General features: G+C 38.8%; 1 protein-coding gene across 7 annotated transcripts in view; it reads left to right on the top strand.

The window, feature by feature from the left end:
* Positions 1–17,390, top strand: part of rnf38.S (ring finger protein 38 S homeolog) — a 149,131-nt gene that overhangs the window by 95,490 nt on the left and 36,251 nt on the right. For all 7 annotated transcript variants that reach the window (XM_041579992.1, XM_041579990.1, XM_041579991.1 and 4 more), the window contains exon 2: positions 809–879. In XM_041579992.1, coding sequence (XP_041435926.1) covers positions 809–879 — 71 coding nt within the window. The remainder of the gene's footprint in view (positions 1–808; positions 880–17,390) is intronic.

The following is a 17,390-nucleotide window of genomic DNA, read 5'->3' on the forward strand; positions in this document are numbered from 1 at the left end:
TTTCAGATTGTCTTCTGTTGGCATTTACCAAATATATTTGTTATCTTAAAGGGATACTGTCATGGGAAAAAAACATTTTTTTCACAATGAATCCATTAATAGTGCTGTTCCAGCAGAATTTTGCACTGAAATCCATTTCTCAAAAGAGCAAACTGATTTTTTTATATTCAATTTTGAAATCTGACATAGGGCTAGACATATTGTCAATTTCCCAGCTGCCCCTGGTCATGTGACTTGTGCTCTGATAAACTTCAATCACTCTTTACTGCTGTACTGCAAGTTGGAGTGATATCACCCCCCTCCCTTTTCCCCCCCAGCAGCCAAACAAAAGAACAATGGGAAGGTAACCAGATAGCAGCTACTTAACAAAGATAACAGCTGCCTAGTAGATCTGAGAACAACACTCAATAGTAAAAACCCATGTCCCACTGAGACACATTCAGTTACATTGAGAAGGAAAAACAGCAGCCTGCCAGAAAGCATTTCTCTCCTAAAGTGCAGGCACAAGTCACATGACATGGGGCAGCTGGGAGATTGACAAAATGTCTAGCCCCATGTCAGATTTCAAAATTGAATATAAAAAAAATCTGTTTGCTCTTTTGAGAAATGGATTTCAGTGCAGAATTCTTCTGGAGTAGCACTATTAACTAATGCGTTTTGAAAAAAACTTGTTTTCCGACGACAGAATGAACAGGATGCTGAATGGATTGTTGTGTATTGTATTATGTAGGATCATTGTACACCTGCCACACTTTGCTGTCCATCTTTTCTAGGTCACATATATATTGTATTTTTTGTTCACATGTAGGTAATATGGGCCCCTCATTCCAATGTCAGCCGGTACATCAAGACCACATATGCAACAATGACAGCGAAAAGGTAAGAGGTTACTTTCAAAGCTCATAAATTACGCTGCAGCCTTTCACACTTTAAAAAGGAATCCAATAATTGCACCAATACTTAAGCAGTAGCACATGGTGAGAAGTGCATTAAACATTTCAGCGCACTACTCGGAAGTCTCAGAAGGTTTAATCGGAAAGATTATCCTTTTGCTTATCTTTTGCTGACGGATGGCAATTATCTAATGATATATGGGATGGTTTGATTTTTTTTGGAAACCTGAAACCCCCGAATTTTGGAAGACTAAATTTGAGTCAATTTTAAGCAAATAATTCAATTTTATTAATTATTTGCTTTATTGGCACAGATTTCCTTTACATTTGCTTTCCATCAGTTTCTTATTTTGTAAGCAAAGTGGTTCTGGCTTTGTGAGCAGAACATTTATTCTCTGCACATTTGCATTGATACAGCATAAGTGAGTGCTGCATTATCACTTGGCACAGCAAAACCAATAAACCCCTAGTGGTCAGAAAAAGAATGTGTCTGTTGAATATTTTAGCTGAGGCAGCAGGAGGTAGTGCTACCTATATATACATACTGTATATAAATGAAGATATGCAGAAAAGGTTGTGGTGCACGATAAGCAAATTCATATATTGGAGATTCAGAGGAAAATGAATGGAACATTAATGCCATTTATAAATACGATTTCCTATCATTTTAAGTAGTGGCTGGAATTAATATGATTTTTTTTTGCTGAGTCAGAACATGTGGCTTGATTATTCTGAACAAGAGAAGTTTAAGCTGCCTGGGTCTTGCAAGGAAAAGAGTAGCATTTTGCCAACCATTCCAAATTAACCAGGACAATTCTTATCCTTATGCAAAAACAGACAAAAAACAGGGTATGGAGTAAAATTCTAATTTTGTATATACTTTCTTTCCAACTATACCGTACCCATCATCCTCTGCAACCTTTTAATAATGGATGATGGGAATTGAAATGTATGACAGCTGTAGACATTTCTTGTAAGTTCATTGTACAACTTTCTTACTTATAAGTAGCAAACGTTTGTTTTGGCCAGTTAGTGTGCGCTGCTATGTGTCTGACTTGTGTTTCTGTTGTAAAAAGGAATCTGTGAATGACTAAGGGTGCCAGTGTGTTATGCACCCCTCCCCCCCCCCCCAGTATTTTCCACTTTTACCTTTACCAGGCATCTCTAGTGTACATTTATCAAAATCCACATTTTATTAAAGAAAGTCCAACTAAACTAGAACACATTTTGACCTTATTTATTATTAATAAAACCACGATTTAATCGGATCGTGGAAAAACTCGATAAAATCGAGCGAAAATCTGAATTGTACATTTTTTTATGTGTTTTCCTGAATTGCACGATTTTTTTGGGCTTTTTCTTAAAAATTCCGAATTTTTCGTATTTTTGCACGAAATAGTCGATGTTCAGGCTAATTGCAGCTCACCACAGAAACTTCCAAATAGGATAGGGACCTCTCCCATTGACTTATATACAACCTCGGCAGGTCTGAGTTGCAGTATATTCGGATTCAGACATTTTGCAGCATTGGGCTTTAATAAATCTTGATTTTGTAGTAAAAAAAACAGAATTTTTTGAGTTTTTGGCATTCGGACTTTGATAACTGACCCCCTCAGACTTGTGCAAATGCAAAATCAGTTGGAAAATGGGTGTCCAAAAAAGCCATGTCTTTTTCCCCTGGTCCAGAGCAGCAGCATGTGCAAAAAATTTAACAGTTCGATTCAATGTGGTATTCCATATTGCACATATTGATTTATGTGTAGAGCTTCCTTATGCAATAAATGAGCAGTTAATATTTAGTATGTTATATAATCACCTCTTTGCATCACTCTTTAACTGGCCTTCATTTTCACTTTTTTAAACATTTTTACATTGTGTGTTCACCTTATGCATCTTGCACGCTTTTACTGATTAGTGACCCAGGCAGCCTGTGAGGCTACAAATTTGTTATTGATACTTATAACAGTATCTCTTTTATTCATCAGTCTCATTCAAACCGCTGCCAGGTTGCTAGGGTAAATTAGACTCTATCGACCGGATAACTGCTCAAATTTTAAAAGGGAGAGCTGCTGAATAGTGATGTGTGGGGCGGCCCGTTACCCGTGGGACCCGCGGGTCGGGCGGGTTCGAGCCGACCTCGCACTCCTCTTCACAGGTGATGGGCGGGTGCGGGTTGAGCTCTTCTCCTGCTCTACTCACCTGCCACCTTCAAATGCTACCTTCCAATGCCGGCTTTACAGGCGCGCACCTGCTCGCCTTGCCCCTTACCATCATCGGTGGGACGGGTTGTCGTGGGTCTATAAAATGAACCCGGAAGTCGGAAGCGTGTGGGCTGGAAATACCCGACCCACACATCACTACTGCATGAATAAAAAATTTAAGTAAATCATAAACCACAAAAAAAAGACTGCATATTTGCATAATTGTCTTCAGAATATCATTAGCCATACATATTACAAATTCAGAATGAGAACATCATGGTAAAAATATGAGGTTGAACAAACAGTCAGAGCTATGTACTACAATGACTGATATTAATCTGAAGGGGATTCTCCCTTAAACTGCAAATTCAGTGGAACGTTCATTTACCAATTATCATTGGTCTAATTTCCATTTTCTTCACATTTTTAGTAAATCCCCTTTACACACACATGATACATATTCCAGAGATGCAACGATCCTTTGTGCATTTGGAAAGTTTATTGAACATATGGTGCTTATAAACTAGGTATCCATCTGCTTATAAACTAGGTATCCATCATTCTGGAATTGTGACCTTCTGTTCTGCCACTGATATTAATAGGCAGCCTCACAGTGTCCTTATCTATTTTGGAATTTAATTAAAGGGTTTTATGTGCTGAATTGTGGAAAGTATACTATATTAGTCTATGCATTGTTTTCCTGTCTATGCTACATTTTTGGGTTTATCAAAAATGTAATTACAATTGTGTTTCCAGAATACCATATTAAACAAAAACGTACCCTTTAATATAAAATTCCCATGGTGTGGCCATCTCCATATCTTTCTGTCTGCATAAAACTGAGAGGGGAGAAGAGTTATGTTCTTGTTCAGGCTAATACTGGCAGTAATGTATCTAACCTTAGGTGGGTTTAGGGTGCAGGAAATGCAGCCAGGCCCCCTGCCCCAGCAGTCGTGCAATTTTTGAGTTTGTGTATGAGGAAATATGATGATGTGTACTGCATAATAAATGTCCTCATCTCCAGTTTTACCATAAATATGGAGAATCTAAAAAAAATTGCTATCGCTCCAATAAAGCAAGTAAGTTGGAACAAATGCAAAATAAATTTTTTTAAATCCCAAAGCAAACAGAATGATCTGATAGCACAAGTCCTTGGGGTGCATGTCACACAGCCAACCAACTGTGTAAGCTGCCTTAGGGTTTATGCACATGGGCAGATTCGGGGAGATTTAGTCACCTGGCGACAAATCACCTTTTCTACGGGGCGACAATCTCCCTGAACTGCCTTCTGCCTGCTAAAATGAAAAACGCCTGTGGCAATGAACTCGCGGCTCTTCGATTTCCGAAGTTGCCCGAAATTGCCTCACGAGGAAGTTCGGGGCAGTTTCGGGGAGATTGTCGCCCCAAAGAAGAGGCGATTAGTCTCCCCATATCTGCCCGTGTTCTTAAACCCTAAGCAAAGTTGTACAACAAAGTTTCCTATCCAATCTGATCATTTCGTTTACTTTCCTATAGATATATATATACTGTACATATACAATATACTTCCCCAATTCAGAAAACAGACTTCAACAGAAAAAACTCATATATAAAAAGGTCAGTTTTAGGGCAAATTGCTTCAAAGGACAAGTAAGGTGCTACAGTATTTATATTTTACTTTATTATTTTGAGAAAAAGACTTTTATCTTCACTAATACTGAGGCATAACCAACAGTTCAGATTTAAATTATTGTAAGAATCTTTTCTCTCCCCATGTCATTCATATGGGTGATAATTCTTGGTGCTATAGATTAGAAAGCAGTTGAACACTATTGACAAACTGACAGGTATCAGAGCTGACAAATATGTCAGTTTAATCTTTCCTGACAGTCAGGAATGTTTTGATAAATGGAAAATATATTGGACTTCTAGGAACCCTTAAAGGAGAAGGAAAGTTATTTAGCACTTGGGGGTGTCAAATGTTAGGCACCCCCAAGTGAATGTATTTACTTAGCTGAAACCCCGGGCCGGTGCTCCTATCAGCAGAAAACTGCCATGCCCGGGGTTATACCAGTGAGCACCATGGAGCAATACTCTTCCGGCTTATTCTTTCTTCACACTGCTGCACATGCGCATTAGAGTGAAAAGCCAAACTTTAAAAAAAAATGTCAACTTTTTCATTCTACTGCGCATGCGTCTGCCCCGGAAAATTTGAAGAAAGATAAAGCCGGAAGAGGATCACTCTGTGGTGCTCAATGATATAACCCTGGGCCGGTGCAGTTTTCTGCTGATAAGAGCACCGGCCCGGGGTTTCAGGTAAGTCAATACAATCACTTGGGGGTGCCCAAAATTTGGCACCCCCAGGTGCTAAACGACTTTCCTTCTCCTTTAAGGAGTCTCTACTTTGATATTTGATTAGTTAAATATATATGGCAATATTGCCTTTCCTTGAAATTATTTTACAATGGAACACAGTGTAAAAAGTGATGTAAAATAAATGGTGTATATACTGTATATAATACTGGGCATTTCACATTACATGTGATTTTACACTGTGCAAAATGATCCCTGAAATCACCCATTAAAAGAACTTGCTGTGAAATGTGTAAATGAGCGTATTTTCTTTTACGTCACATAAACACCATAATTGAAGCCATTATTTGACACCACAGGCTTGGCAGTTTTGTCACTATTTTGCATAGATTTGTAAATAGGTCCCCTAAATGTTTTATTAAATAATCATCCTTGCAAACCATCAACAGCAACGGGTTAATGCTGGAGGTTAGACACATTCAGACAGAAGTATTCCGCGCAGCCCAGAAAATAGCTTCTCTTAGTCTCAGGGGCGACTCAGTAAAGGAAAAGTCTGGCTTTTGTGGGGAGAGATGAACCAGGGAGCTGCTTTTAGCTTGATTCACAAGCGAGCTGAATTCATGTTAAGTGAGATCAGAAGGAAGTGAAGAGACTAGGACCTTTCATGTGTGGCCTCAGTGCATAAAAACATGAGTCACTGTCTAGAGCGCTGCCTGTGCTGTGTTAGAACTAGTTAGCAAAAGTTGTTGGCATTACTGCATTCTAGCACTAGGGTCCTATTTTGATCTAAACCAGGAAATCTTCACGGAATATATGTTTTTGCTATTTGCGTTTCCTTCAGGGTGCTCAGGTTTCCCTCTGCAGTCCAAAAAACATATTCACAGTCATATTGAACTCTACGTGGTAGGGAAATGTAAGCTGTACCAGAGCAGGGAGACAGTTCTCTGATTAAACATCCTTTTCTCTGACAATCAACCTGACACCAATCAACCAGGTACAACAATACCTGTACTTACTGCAGTGGTGTAACAACAGATCAAGCAGACCCTGAGGCTGTAGGGCTGCCCAGGAGGGTCCCCCATGAGGCCCTAATTCATATACAATGATAAATAAATATTGGTAAAACAGTTCAACCTCTAGACATTTTGGGAGCCTGAAAAATAAATTGTTCTGGGGCCCAGTAATATCTAGCCACACCACTGGCTAACCCCAATATATAAAGGAGATGGGGTCCTGTCATCCGTTTCAATGAATTTTACTTTAGTTAGAATAAGCAAAATATATGCTTGGTTGCTAGGAGTTACTGGACCAGGGCTTATGTCATCTGTATAAACCAAGTAGGGAAACAGAGCTAACAAGGACAAAACTGTTAAAGAGCTCACCAAGTAAGAGAAGTGGTGCCGGTGCACCTGCCCCAAACCCACGGTAAAAGGTAGCCAATAGCAGAGTGGGAAACGGGCATTCCAAAGGATTCCACAAGGGATCATAAAAAACAAAAGTAACATATTTTATTCAAAGTTGCATTAAAAAAGCATCATCTCCATCTATCCTACTGGTTTTGTGTCCTAGAGACTCATGAGCTCAAGAGTAAAATAGAAGAATTGTTGGTGGTCTGTACAATTGCCTAAAGTTGTGTGTTCTACTTTCATATAAGTTGCTTTGTGCTAACAACTCCAATATGTAAATTAAAAAACAAAAAAAAGGAAGAACTCCAGCATAGTATCTGCAAAACTTTAATTCCAAGTTGTGGTTACACAACATGTTTCAGGTCAATACCCTATATCAAGGGGCCGATTCATGAAGCTCGAGTGAAGGATTCGAATTAAAAAAACTTCGAATTTCGAAGTGTTTTTGTTGGCTACTTCGACCATCGAATGGGCTACTTCGACCTTCGACTACGACTACGAATCGAACGATTCGAACTAAAAATCGTTCGACTATTCGACCATTCGATAGTCGAAGTACTGCCTCTTTAAAAAAAACTTCGACCCCCTACTTCGGCAGCTAAAAGCTACCGAAGTCAATGTTAGCCTATGGGGAAGGTCCCCATAGGCTTGCCTGAGTTTTTTTGATTGAAGGATATTCCTTCGATCGTTGGATTAAAATCCTTCGAATCGTTCGATTCGAAGGATTTAATTGTTCGATCGAGGGAATAATCCTTCGATCGTTCGATCGTAGGATTTGCGCTAAATCCTTCGACTTCGATATTCGAAGTCGAAGGATTTTAGTTCCTAGTCGAATATCGAGGGTTAATTAACCCTCGATATTCGACCCTTCATACATCTGCCCCCAAGTGAACAAAGACCATTACCATATGCTCATATTTATACCTAAAAGTGACCTTTAACCCAATTAAACCTAGGGCATTCTGGGTTTATCAATTAAATTAGACCTCATTCGGCCCACAATATGTTTGCAGAACTACTGAGGGTCTAATGAGGATTAATTTAATTGATTACCCAGAATGCCCTAGGTTTGCTCCATTTGTTGTTACAAAATTGGAGAGTGTTGTGGAATAAGCAGGATGGTTTGCAAGTACAGCATTACATGGGCAAAGCAATTGTACCCTACAGCATAGCAGTCAATGGAGCAGGAGTGTTTCAACTAAATAATAATTTTCTCAGCCTGCTGCAAATGGCACATGTTATTAATATCATTAAGTTCTTTCATGGTATACAAGAACCCAGTATTCCTTGTCATTCTTCATTATTCAGATCATCTGTTTTGTTTTTTGTTTTTATTTATTTTCCTTCCTTTTCCTCTCCTTTCACTTCCAAAAGAAAATTGTTATCGCCTAATTTTACTTTTTATAATCCTAGTCTGTTTTAAAATATTGGTGAAATATGACATTAGGAGGGTTATTTATAAAAATCCGAATTTTTCTGATATTTTAAATAGAATATTCCGACCAAACTAGAATCCACGATTTACCCTTATGTATCATTAAAAAAAACACGAAAAAAATTGAATCCGTAAAAACCGAGACTTTTTTGGACTGTCCAACGAAAACCACTAATTTTTCGGATTTGACGCATGAAAAGTGTGAATATTTAGTGAAATCGGCAAAAAAGTCTGAAATGTTCAGATTATTGTACGAAACCCAAATTGCAAATAGCACCTCTGCCATTGACTTCTACAGGATCTCGACAGGTTGAAGGTAAAGTATTTTAAATTCTGACTTTTTGCAGCCTCGGAGTATAATAAATCTCAAAAATTTGAAAAGTTTTTTCCACTAAAAATTTTGATTTTATAGTAAAAAAATAACTCAAATTATTTGAGGTTTTTGCATTCGGACTTTAATGAAAAAAAACCTAAACCTCCTGTTCAGTGGGTGTTATTTTGGAAAAGTAACATTTTGTATACCTATTGGTTGTACAAAAAAATAGGTTGTAGGCAAGTTAAAGGTGTAACACTCTCCCTTCACCTTTCTGCATACTGTGCCATGCAAACATATTCTCGCCCTTGAACTATTCTCTTATTTTAATGATCCTATATTGAAATGTTTGTCTCTCTCTAAAATCATGGAATATGCTGTTTGCAAAAATATTCTGTCCCCACACTGTTTAATTCTGTTGATCCCTCTTATGCAACCACTACAGCTCTATTTTGTTGGGGAAAGTATGTACCAGCTTTGCACACCATTCAGGGAATTGGTTTGTCTGATTCCTTTGCGGATTCGCTTCAGGTTGTCAGATGGCACTTTTTAACTGGACTGATATTGTGGCTTTAAACATATCATAGGATACTTGTTTGTCATTGAGCCACTCCAATTATTGATAGAGGGCTCAGCAAAAAACTCGGCCTGACACTAACCTGCAAAATATTGCCATTGTAGTAATAAATAACATGTAAAAATTGCATATTATTGTGCCAGTATAGATACTACAGAATAGATACTACACAAAATGCATAATCAGCATATTAACCCCAAACATGCCAGCAAGACCACTGTACAAATGGCTAGATCAATGCAGAAAAGGATAGATTGAAAGTATTAACTCAGCTTCACAAGCAGAATACCAACACCAAAGCTCTTCTTTCCTAATGTTCCCAATAATTCCGCACTGCTTGGCTCTTTGTCTTTGCCTCCACCTGCCTTGTTTAAATTCCTGTAAATAAAAACCAAGATGGCCTTGTGTTCCACAGTGAAGTATGCAGCTTCTGTGAGCTTGTAATGCCAGGGCCTATTTTGACTCCCGGTCCAAACCTGGTCTCTCGGGTTTCAGGTCAGCCTACACTCTACAGTATCACTAACTCCAATGTTCCTTTAGCCTTGTGGAGCTTTATCGGGTCAGAGCTTTGCAAATAGAATTGTCACAAAGATCCAGATTTCATTGTGGGTTTTGAATTTGTCTGGGGTCTGAGTACTTTTGTCTATCAAACTATTTACATACAGTTTCTTCGACAGAAGCATAATTCAGAAAACAATAATACCATGGGAACAAAATGCTTCAAATGGCTTCACATTAAAATATCAAATCAAGTGCTGGCTGGATTTTTTCATGTATGGGTTAAATATACAGCATCATATATTTGTGGGCCAGGCTAAGCCAACATTGATGTTATAGAAAGATTTGCAGAAAGTCTAAAGCCTCTTTTATCAAATTGTGATGTGTCACTGTCAGGCTATCAAAAGCATTTAAATGAGGACTAAATACTGTAAGTATTAATTACACACTGCTGTTAATGAAGACATTGTAAAGATAGATTGACAGGCAAAGAGAGAGAGAGAGAGAGCTCCATTTTTCAAAATGTAAAAACTGAAATATACGAGTTCCCATGGCCTTTTGGCAGGAGCAACATCTGTGCTGTATGGGTCTCTACAAAAATCAAGTTGAAAAAAGTGTTCACACTCTTACCTGCTGATTTTAAGTGGTTAAATGAACAGTAATACCAAAAGTGTTTTAAATGAATGACAATATAATGTATTGTTGCCCTGCACTCATAAAACGGGTGTGTTTGCTGGTGTGTATATTTTACATAATCAAGCTGCTGTGTAGTCCATGGGGGCAGCCATTCAAGCAAAGGAGACACAGTAGATAACGGATAATTTCTGAAGAATCCCATTGTATACCACAGAGCTTATCTGTTATGTGCTGTGTATCTTGTGCCTTTTCTCTTTTTTTCCAGCTTGAATAGCCTATGAGTAAGTGCCCCAACAGGCACAAAACACGTTAGGCCATTCCGTTCTCCTAATAAATGACTTTATACTTTTATTACACTTTGTTTTTTGAAATTTTTGGGGAAAACCCACCATACATCCTTATTTCTTTTTTTGTATACAAACCCTTAGACTGGGTTGGATCGTGGGACTTCCAAGAGTCAAGAGTGAGTTTATTGTAATTTCATTCTTATACGTTTGTACAGTACACAGTGAAACAAAGCAACGTTCCTCTAGGACCATGGTGCTACACACATGTAATATGCAGCAGATGTAATATGTTAAGTCACAAAAAACAAAGTAAAAAAACACAAAAACCACAAAAAAAGAAAGCACCTTGTGATCCAGAGAGGCCGCTACAATCTACTGTTGCGCCACCATCTTGTTAACCACTAGGCCCACTGTCTCCCTCAAGGTGCCCCACGTTACCAGGCCAGCAGTCTGCCTGCAACTCAGCAGTCTGCCCTGCAGTTCAGGCCCCAGCTCGGTCCAGGGTACGTCTACTACTCGAGCTTCTGTTGAGGAGGTAGGCCCCGTTTTGTTCTCTGGCTTTGTGTGTGCTAGAGAGCCAGTTTTTCCTCCTTTAGGCAGCGGATGACCCTTTTAGGCTGCTGGTGTGGGAGATGTTGGCAGAAGGGGACTTGTAAAGCACGGATGGGTGCAGATTTTACAGTGCTCTGGGAGCCCTTGCAGATGTGTCCTCCCTGGGGGAGGGTGGGCGTCAATTTCCACTTAATAATTTGCTGAATATACAGGGTGTAGTGCCCCTGTTTTGCTTCATTTTGTTGTGGGCTAATATGCACCGCATCTCTGCTTCCTACTTTAAATAATCACCAACTGATGATGTGCTAGGGGTGGCAGAAAACCAAGAACTAAGGAGAACTCAACCCTATAAATGAATAGGGCTAAATATGTCATGTTTTATATACTGAACTTATTGCATCAGCCTAAAGTTTCAGCTTCTCAATAGCAGCAATGATTCAGGACTTCAAACTTGTCACAGGGGGTCACCATCTTGAAAAGTGTCTGCGACACTCACATGCTCAGTGGGCTCTAAGTACAGAAGCCCAAAACATAATGTACAACATTTCTAGCTACTTCTTTAGTTTAACTTTCCTTCTTTTAATTGATGTCTGTGTTGTGAGAGAGTTACCATTGTACCATTGTTCCTACTAGTGATGTGCGGGCCAGCCCAATACCCGCTGGACCTTGCAACCCCATTACACTGCCGGCTTCCGACTTCATATTTCTGATTGCCCTGCCCTTTTGTGATGTCATCGGTGGTGCGGGTCTATAAATGGAAGCCGGAAGTCGGGCTCCAGCAGACGTGGATGGAGGGAGGGCGGGTTCGGGTTGCGTAAAACTAGTTCCTACATCAAATGTTACATTTTCTATCAAGCACAGTTTAGTGAAAATCATAAGTCTTCCGGGTTTAAATATATGGGAATGTGATTATCCATCTGTCTGGACATATCCTGGTTTATAAGCTGGCCTGACTTGCTTTGAATTTATGATAAGGGTGGGCTGATGAATCTGTTTTGTGATGCAGCATTGGTTTTTACTATGCACAAATGAAGTTAGATGGGAGAGTCATGGGTTTATTGTCCAGTTTAGCAGAATTGTTTCTGCGACAATTTGAATTGATAGCTGTTCTTTCTTAGCATTTACGTAGCAGAACATTTGCAACTACATTTGGCTTTGATTGATTTCTTATTTTTTTATGTGCCATTGCTTATATGTTTTGCAGCCAAAACAATGTCTCCTGGTGCAGTCTTATGGATTTTATAATAAGTGTTCCAAAAGAACAGCCGGCATTTTACTTTTAGCGAAGTTCCTGTACTACTGCAGTTATATTCTTTAGGGTTTTTTTGTGTTCTTTGTATTATTGTTGCTATGGTAAAATATTTTTCATCCATTATTTTTAAAGGACAAATACATAATAAGTTATTTTTAAATGTCCCTTGTTTGTCTAATGGAAATAGGCAGAAGTAAATACAGGAAATAATGCACCTCATCATAAAATATGTGAATATTGGTAGTCATGGAGGAGTCATGGCTATATTAATTCATGAGAGCTCAGTGCTTTTATACTGTTCATGGCAAAACAAGGTGACATAATATGATATTTTAAAAGTGGGGACATTATTTTTATAATACACAACCATCAGTGAGTCAGAAAGTTTATTGCCTCATGTATATTAAACTTGAAAGAAGCTACACGATTTGACTTTGACAAATTCCCACCGGTAGCTGACATTCATCCACAAGAGATAGGCATCCTTTTGTTACTCCATAACCTCCTCCCATCCCAACAGGTCACAGTTTAGTTTTCCTGGGCCTGGGGGAAAACCACAATCCAGGGACCCCTAAAAGTAAATGGCCCTATGGTCAAATAAGAGGCAGGCGACCACAGAATAGCTAGTCTTCTTGATGGTATTAGAGGAAAGCGCAGTCAATCCTAGAACATACTGAGCCATCAAGGTGGCACAAGCTTTAATTAACGGCACCGTTATTTAAGGATGCTTCGGGCACCAGGTTAAAGGAAGGTTAAAAGAGATATGGGGGAATGTAATAAAGTCGCAAAGAGCAAAACAATTTGCACAAATAAGAATAAAAAGTCTAATTTCACAATTGCGCAATTCGCGCATTGCGAATTTTAATTGTGTATTGCCCACTTTTAGAAGTGCTTGAAGGTGTCGTAATCTTTTGGAGCAAACATAACAACTTTTTCAGTAAGAAGTTTTATTACATTCATTGCGCACTGGCGCTAACTATAAAATTCGCAAACCTTCTTCTAGGTTCGCAAAAGCTATATTAAATTCGCACAAAGACAAATTTGTTCTTACAGAGGCATAACTTTTTGCATTGCGAATATTTTTGCCGTTACCAACTTTTATTACATTCCCCCAATAGTCTTGATTGCCATTGCAATTATACTTTACCATTCCAGTGGGGCAAGTATCTATGTCAAAGGGGTGCATTGGTGCCCTTGGTTTAGTGATATGATCCTCTACCATTTTGGACATTTTGGATTCCTCTGAATCTTTCAGGAGAGTAGCTACCTTCTTTTCCTGGATTTCTACAGCCATGCTTTCCTCCACCTCTCTTTAATACATGCCTGTCTAGAGAATTGCAGTGACTGGAGGGATGCTTAAAGTGGCGTCAGGGGGTGGGGGTGATGACAAGGAGAGGGGGAGGGCATGGAAAGGAGGAGAAGCTAGGACAGAAGTGGGGGCCACTAACACACGGATGGGAAGTGCAGATTCCAGAGCTGGAAGAGTGGGTTTCTGTTGCACCACATCTGCATATATTGGAAGTACTCCAACTGCAATCATCGATGTACATCAGGCTTGGACTGGCAATCTGTGGATTCTGGCGAATGCTAGAGGGACTGCTGTAAGATGCCTTAGACCAGTGCTGTCCAACTGGCAGCCGTGATCCCCCCCCCCCTCGTGTGGCCCCACACATGAAAGTCTGGCCTGCATTATTTCCACCTTAAATTCAAACTGTAAGTTTAACATTGCTTGTGATAACATGGAAGTAGTTTTAAATGGGTGTGGTTTAAAAATGGGGAGTGTTTAACACTTGCTTCCATTATCGGCCCATCACCAGTTTGGCCGGGAAAAATCGTGGCCCTCTGGACCATAGCAGTTGGACAGCACTTCCTTAGAAAGTCACTATTTATTAGGTCTGGTGGGGCTGTTTGGGCCTCTGTGTTCCTGAAATACCATTCCCTATTTTGCATCCCAGTCTATACCTGTGTACATCAAATAAAAGTACAACATTGATTATGCTGTGAGGCTGCATGGACTTAGCGCCAGGGCCCATGCGTTGACTCCACTGCTCTTAGTATGCACTTTTTTTTGCAGGATGAGAAAAGCAGATCTGCTTTATGCCCTAGCTCTGTTTATCTGCACTAACAAGTGCAACTTCTGCTTGTGTCCACATACACTGAGTGGAGCAAACAGAAGCTGTTTGGATCGAAGGAGCTGGGGCAGAGAGTGGATCCACTTCTCTTAGCCTGCCTGAGAGCAGAGGAGCCAATGCTTCATGTGACTTCAGCCTACAAATCTTGCAAAAATTGTGGATGTACAACAGGGAAAATAAGTATTGATATGTCAGAGTTTTTCTCAGTAAATATATTTCTAATGGGGCTATTAGCATGAAATTTATACCAGATGTGGGTAACAACCCAAGTAATCCACAAATACAAAGAGCTCAAAACTTATAAATCCATAAATGAAGTTATTTGTAGTAAAGTGGAATGACACAGGATACCACACTTATGAAATGTATTACTTAGTAGAAAAGCCTTTGTTGGTAATGACAGCTTCAAGACGTCTCTGTATGGAGGAACTAGTCACATGCATTGCTCAGATGTGATTTTGGCCTATTTTTAAACATAAACAGTCTTAAAATCTCAAAGGTTCCAGGGGGTTCCAGGGACAGATTTCAGTAGGTTTCTTGGCTTTCCATGTCTTTTTGCATCTCCTTTTCTTTATTCGTTCAATACTTATTCCCTGTGTCATTCCACTTTACTACAAATAACTTCATTTATGGATTTATTTGTTTTGAGTTTTTTGTATGTGTGGATTACTTGGGTTGTTACTGACATCCGGCATAAATGTCATGTCAATAGCCCCATTAGAAATATATTTACTAAGAAAGACATTGACTTTTCAATACTTATTTTCCCGGCTATATAGGATTCAGTTCCATGTCACGTGACTACATAAATTGCTTGTTCTTTTTCAGCACTTGGGTTCTGCCCCCCAGACTTCACTAATTTGCATTTACAAATGATTATTCAGAATTTGGAAGCAAAATCCTCTTTTGTTGCTCTAAAATTGGCCTCTCAAAATATGTCGAGTGAATACTTATGTGAACAATATTATTGAGTTTTTACATTTTTAAAAATATTTTTTACATTCAGTTTCAGTGTAATGTTTATTTATTAAGCTAAGAGAAGGGCCTGAATAAATTTGCAAGGCCCTTCCTACTATTAAAATTTGCAAATGGTCTTTATTTATAAGTACTGAATCATTTGCTTTTATGAAATGTAAAATGTTGACTTCCATGACCAGCAGAGCTTGGCAACCAAAATGCAGTTTATTATTATTACTAACATCTACAATAAATGGGTTGTATGCATTGAAGATACAGATAAAAAATACAAACCGATAACAAATACAAGAGGTAAAGAGCAACCTGCTCAGTAAACAGAGAAGGGCATAAGACAAAAGGTCTAACTGGTGTAACGATAGAGAAAACAGAGACCTCCCGGGGTGGGGGGAGGGGCTGAGTCTATAAAGGGGGCCACGTGAGGGGAGGGGTTGCAGGTGACCCAGATAAATCTTTTTTTGGGGGGGGCAGGACTGTAAAAGTTTTTAAATTCATATTTTTGTTCATTTTTATTAATTCAAGTTTTTTTGTTTTTTTTTTACAGTAAGTCGGTTTACAACATTTCCCCCTAGATACATAATAATAAAAACAACTATTTTAGTGGTTCTTTTGGGTTATTTAGTGGGGCAGATTTGCAGCTATGTTACAAAATGAGTTTCTATTGTCTACACTATACAGAGATTACCTGGACAAGAATGGTCCATACACGTACTGCCTGCATGAAAGACAGGCATTTTTTATGATCTTCACCCTTTTTTTCCATATTGCTATAATATCAATTAATTTATTATTATTATTTTGTTGTAAATATACCACTGGCCCTATCAGCTAGACCTCGTATCTCCAGTTCATACATGTCCATATTGTTTTTCTGCTTTGCCTTAAAGAGACATGCGTATTAGTGTGCATGGTCTGTCCCTTACTTGCTCTTTTGCATATCAATCAATCATATTGGCAGCCACCTAATAGAAGCTTACACTGCCACAGTGCTTCTAGGCTGCTTCATGAATAAGTTCTTGACCCTCTAATTGGGTATACGCTCCCTTTAAACACAAAATATAAGACAAATTTGAGATTTTTCAATTAAGTAGTCTTAAATCAGGGACATTTCGGACAAATGTGAAGGACTTAAGTATGTAGCGAAGCACTGCAGTCTGATAGACTAGATAAGTCACCTCACTTAGACTGTAAGCTCTACGGGGCAGGGACCTCCTTCCCACTATGTCTCTTACCACATAGCACTTACGCTCTTTGTCCTATGATTCTGTATATATTTATTATGTGATTTGTCTCCCCCATGTATACTTTTATATATATTGTACTTTTATGCACTGTACAGCGCTGCGGCTCCTTAAAAGCGCTGTACAAATAAAGTTATACATACATACATACATACCTAATGAATATATTGAATGAATTCAAACGATGCTTGAAGGTAAATTTCTATCGATAAAAGCTAGTCGGTTGAATGAAAGACTATAAATCGTCCTCCATGCCTCCAGTAAAAATTCTGTACAACGTTTTCAAAACTCAAAGAAATATTTGACACCCATCTTCATCTGGAAAAAAGGATGCCACATTTTATACATTGCCCAGTGCATGTAGCAAAACATCTTACTTTCGGCTTGCAGCTGGAATTGCAGGACACTGCTTTTGTCTACACTAGCTTTCACTGCTCATCTCATACAAGCACTGGTTTCCGTTTTTGAGATTTTCCTGTAGCACTTAAAGGGGTAGTTCACCTTTAAGTTTACTTTTAGTATGCTATAGAATTGCCATTTCTAAGGAACTTTTCAATTAGCCTTCATTATTTATTTTTAGTAGTTTTTAAATTATTTGCCTTCTAAATCTTTCCAACTTTCAAATGGGGGTCACTGACCCCATCTAAAAACAAATGCTCTGTAATGCATTTTGTTTTATTGTAAATTTAGCTTACAGTGT

Source organism: Xenopus laevis, chromosome 1S (assembly GCF_017654675.1).
Source record: "Xenopus laevis strain J_2021 chromosome 1S, Xenopus_laevis_v10.1, whole genome shotgun sequence".
NCBI classification, from domain to species: Eukaryota; Metazoa; Chordata; class Amphibia; order Anura; family Pipidae; genus Xenopus; species Xenopus laevis.